At 41.6% G+C, this 2178-nt stretch overlaps 1 protein-coding gene across 1 annotated transcript in view; it reads right to left on the reverse strand.

The window, feature by feature from the left end:
• Positions 1-2178, reverse strand: part of SLC9A9 (solute carrier family 9, subfamily A (NHE9, cation proton antiporter 9), member 9) — a 1074946-nt gene that overhangs the window by 576310 nt on the left and 496458 nt on the right. Inside the window, exon 7 of the mRNA XM_006895119.1 lies at positions 553-658. Coding sequence (XP_006895181.1) covers positions 553-658 — 106 coding nt within the window. The remainder of the gene's footprint in view (positions 1-552; positions 659-2178) is intronic.

The raw sequence follows: 2178 nt of genomic DNA on the forward strand, positions 1-2178 counted from the left end.
AAAAAAAAAAAGATATCCAACTGTAGGACAACTACACTTGTTCTTTGTTTTCTGTTCTACTGTAGTTGGTATGCAAATATTTTTAGCATCCCCTGTACCACACTGTTACCACGTCAGGGAGGCTGCCAACCATCAGCCAGTAGAAAGCTACATCCCCACATTACACAGCAGTTGTGCACATCCCTTCATGGACTGAGAGTAGACTTGTATTTGAAAAGTTATCTCTATTCCTTCTATGTATCAGTCACTGGTAGATTCTAACAGCATCTCTGAACTAGTGATAAGAAAAGTGATAACACTTTGGAGACTTTATGGTAAGCTCCTTTGTATCAATAAACATATTAGTAGTAATAGTAGTAGTAGTTCTGAGGGTTTCAAGGAGGAGTGGCTGAATCTGACACAGACCTCTTCAAAATAAACTTCATTTCATCTTTTTCTGGGCCAGGAAGAGGAACTGTTGGACACAGGGACACACACACACACACACACACACACACACACACACACACACACACACATTCCTACATTCAGTTGCAGCACAAAAGCACTCACCTGTTAGGCTGGCTGCCTCCGCAGATAAAAAGGCACTCCAAGACAGGAGGAAAAACAGGCCAGTTTCCAGCATAGGGAACTCACACAGCTTGGTAAATTTGGTCAAGTAATGGAAATGTGTTAAGGGAAACAACTACTTTTGCAGCCAGTTTGCATTTTTGTCTGAGCAAAAGGAACCTGGTGAGAGATTTAGAGGAATAGGCCTGATTTTCTGGTCTGACTAGCAGGCCACAAATCCAGGGTCCCCACTTCAAAGGTCAGCATGGGTACCTTATTTCACTGGAGGCTGAAAAGACCTTTGTAAATCCAAACGTGAGTTCAGATAAACAGGTGTTGTACTAATAGCTAACTGTGGGCACACAACTTCTAGAACTCATTCTTGTGGTGTTATCCTCACGGGAATGCTAGCATAAAAGGGGGTCAGGGAGGCCAAAAAGAATGGAAGTGGCTGAAGTCAACGGGTAGTAAATGTGCCCAGGGAGACCATCACTCGTAGAGGAAAGCTGGGCCTCTGGACAGATGAACTCGTGGAGTCTTTTTTTTTTTTTGAAGATGGAAATAAGATCAAGAGGAACATTTCTATTCAGGGGTAGGAAAGATGCCAGTGCCCTTTTTGGAATAAGTAAAAGGGAGAGGTGTATTATTTCCAGATGGGATAAGATGCCCTTTGACAGGCCATGATTCATTCTGGCTTGGATGACACTTAGTCAATAGTCTGTAAATTTCAAATAGAATAAAGGGAAATTAACAATCCAAGTGGGGCAGAGAATAGGTTATGGGGAGATGGTCAGGAGTATGTGATCAATGGAAAAGAATTATATTGCAGTTGTACCTATGTTAGACCAAAAATGTCTTTCCTGGTGAACAGCAAGATGTTACGTGCCTTTTAGAAATCTTTTTCCTACCAGAACAAAATCTGACATTAAGAAACACTGACCTGGGCAGCAGGCAGGGGAGCATAGGTATGACTTCTGGGGTGGAAGAGAGCCAGGTCTTATTCTTGAACCTGCCAATAATGAACTGAGTGGTTTCTAAGTTATATGTTAACCTCTTTGAGACCCACTTCTACTTTTTGTGAATTGACAACACTAAGAATACCCACCCTCGGCCTCTTACCACTTCTTCACCTGCATGACACAGAAAGAGAGATGAAATACAGTATGCTGAGAACGATCTGTAAAGTTTTAGAAAGCACAAAATACTTAGAGAGCAATATGGTGTTGAACAGTGAAGTCCAGAAGCAGACTGCCTGTGTTCAAATTCAAGAATCCTTTTAGACAAGTCTGCAGACCCCTCATACCCTCAGCTATCCTATCTGAAAATGAGAACAATGATGCAATCTATCCCAGAGCTATAGAAACCCACTAAGGTGTTTTAAATATTCAGAACAACGCCTGGTATGCAACAGGTGGTGAATGAATTATATAGTACAATTATTTCAATTCATTTGTTTTGTGAAATGTCTTTATCGGAAATAGAATCAGCAAGAGAACTGGAACCAATTCTTTATCTAAAAGAAAAAGTGAACTGCCCTTGTGTTGTTGCTGTTATGTGCCATCGAGTCGTTTCCAACTCATAGCGACCCTATGCACAACAGCTCTAAACCCTGCTCTATCCTGCGCCAAC

The sequence above is a fragment of the Elephantulus edwardii genome, unplaced genomic scaffold, assembly GCF_000299155.1.
Source record: "Elephantulus edwardii isolate Elephantulus edwardi_28Jun2011 unplaced genomic scaffold, EleEdw1.0 scaffold00158, whole genome shotgun sequence".
NCBI lineage: Eukaryota > Metazoa > Chordata > Mammalia > Macroscelidea > Macroscelididae > Elephantulus > Elephantulus edwardii.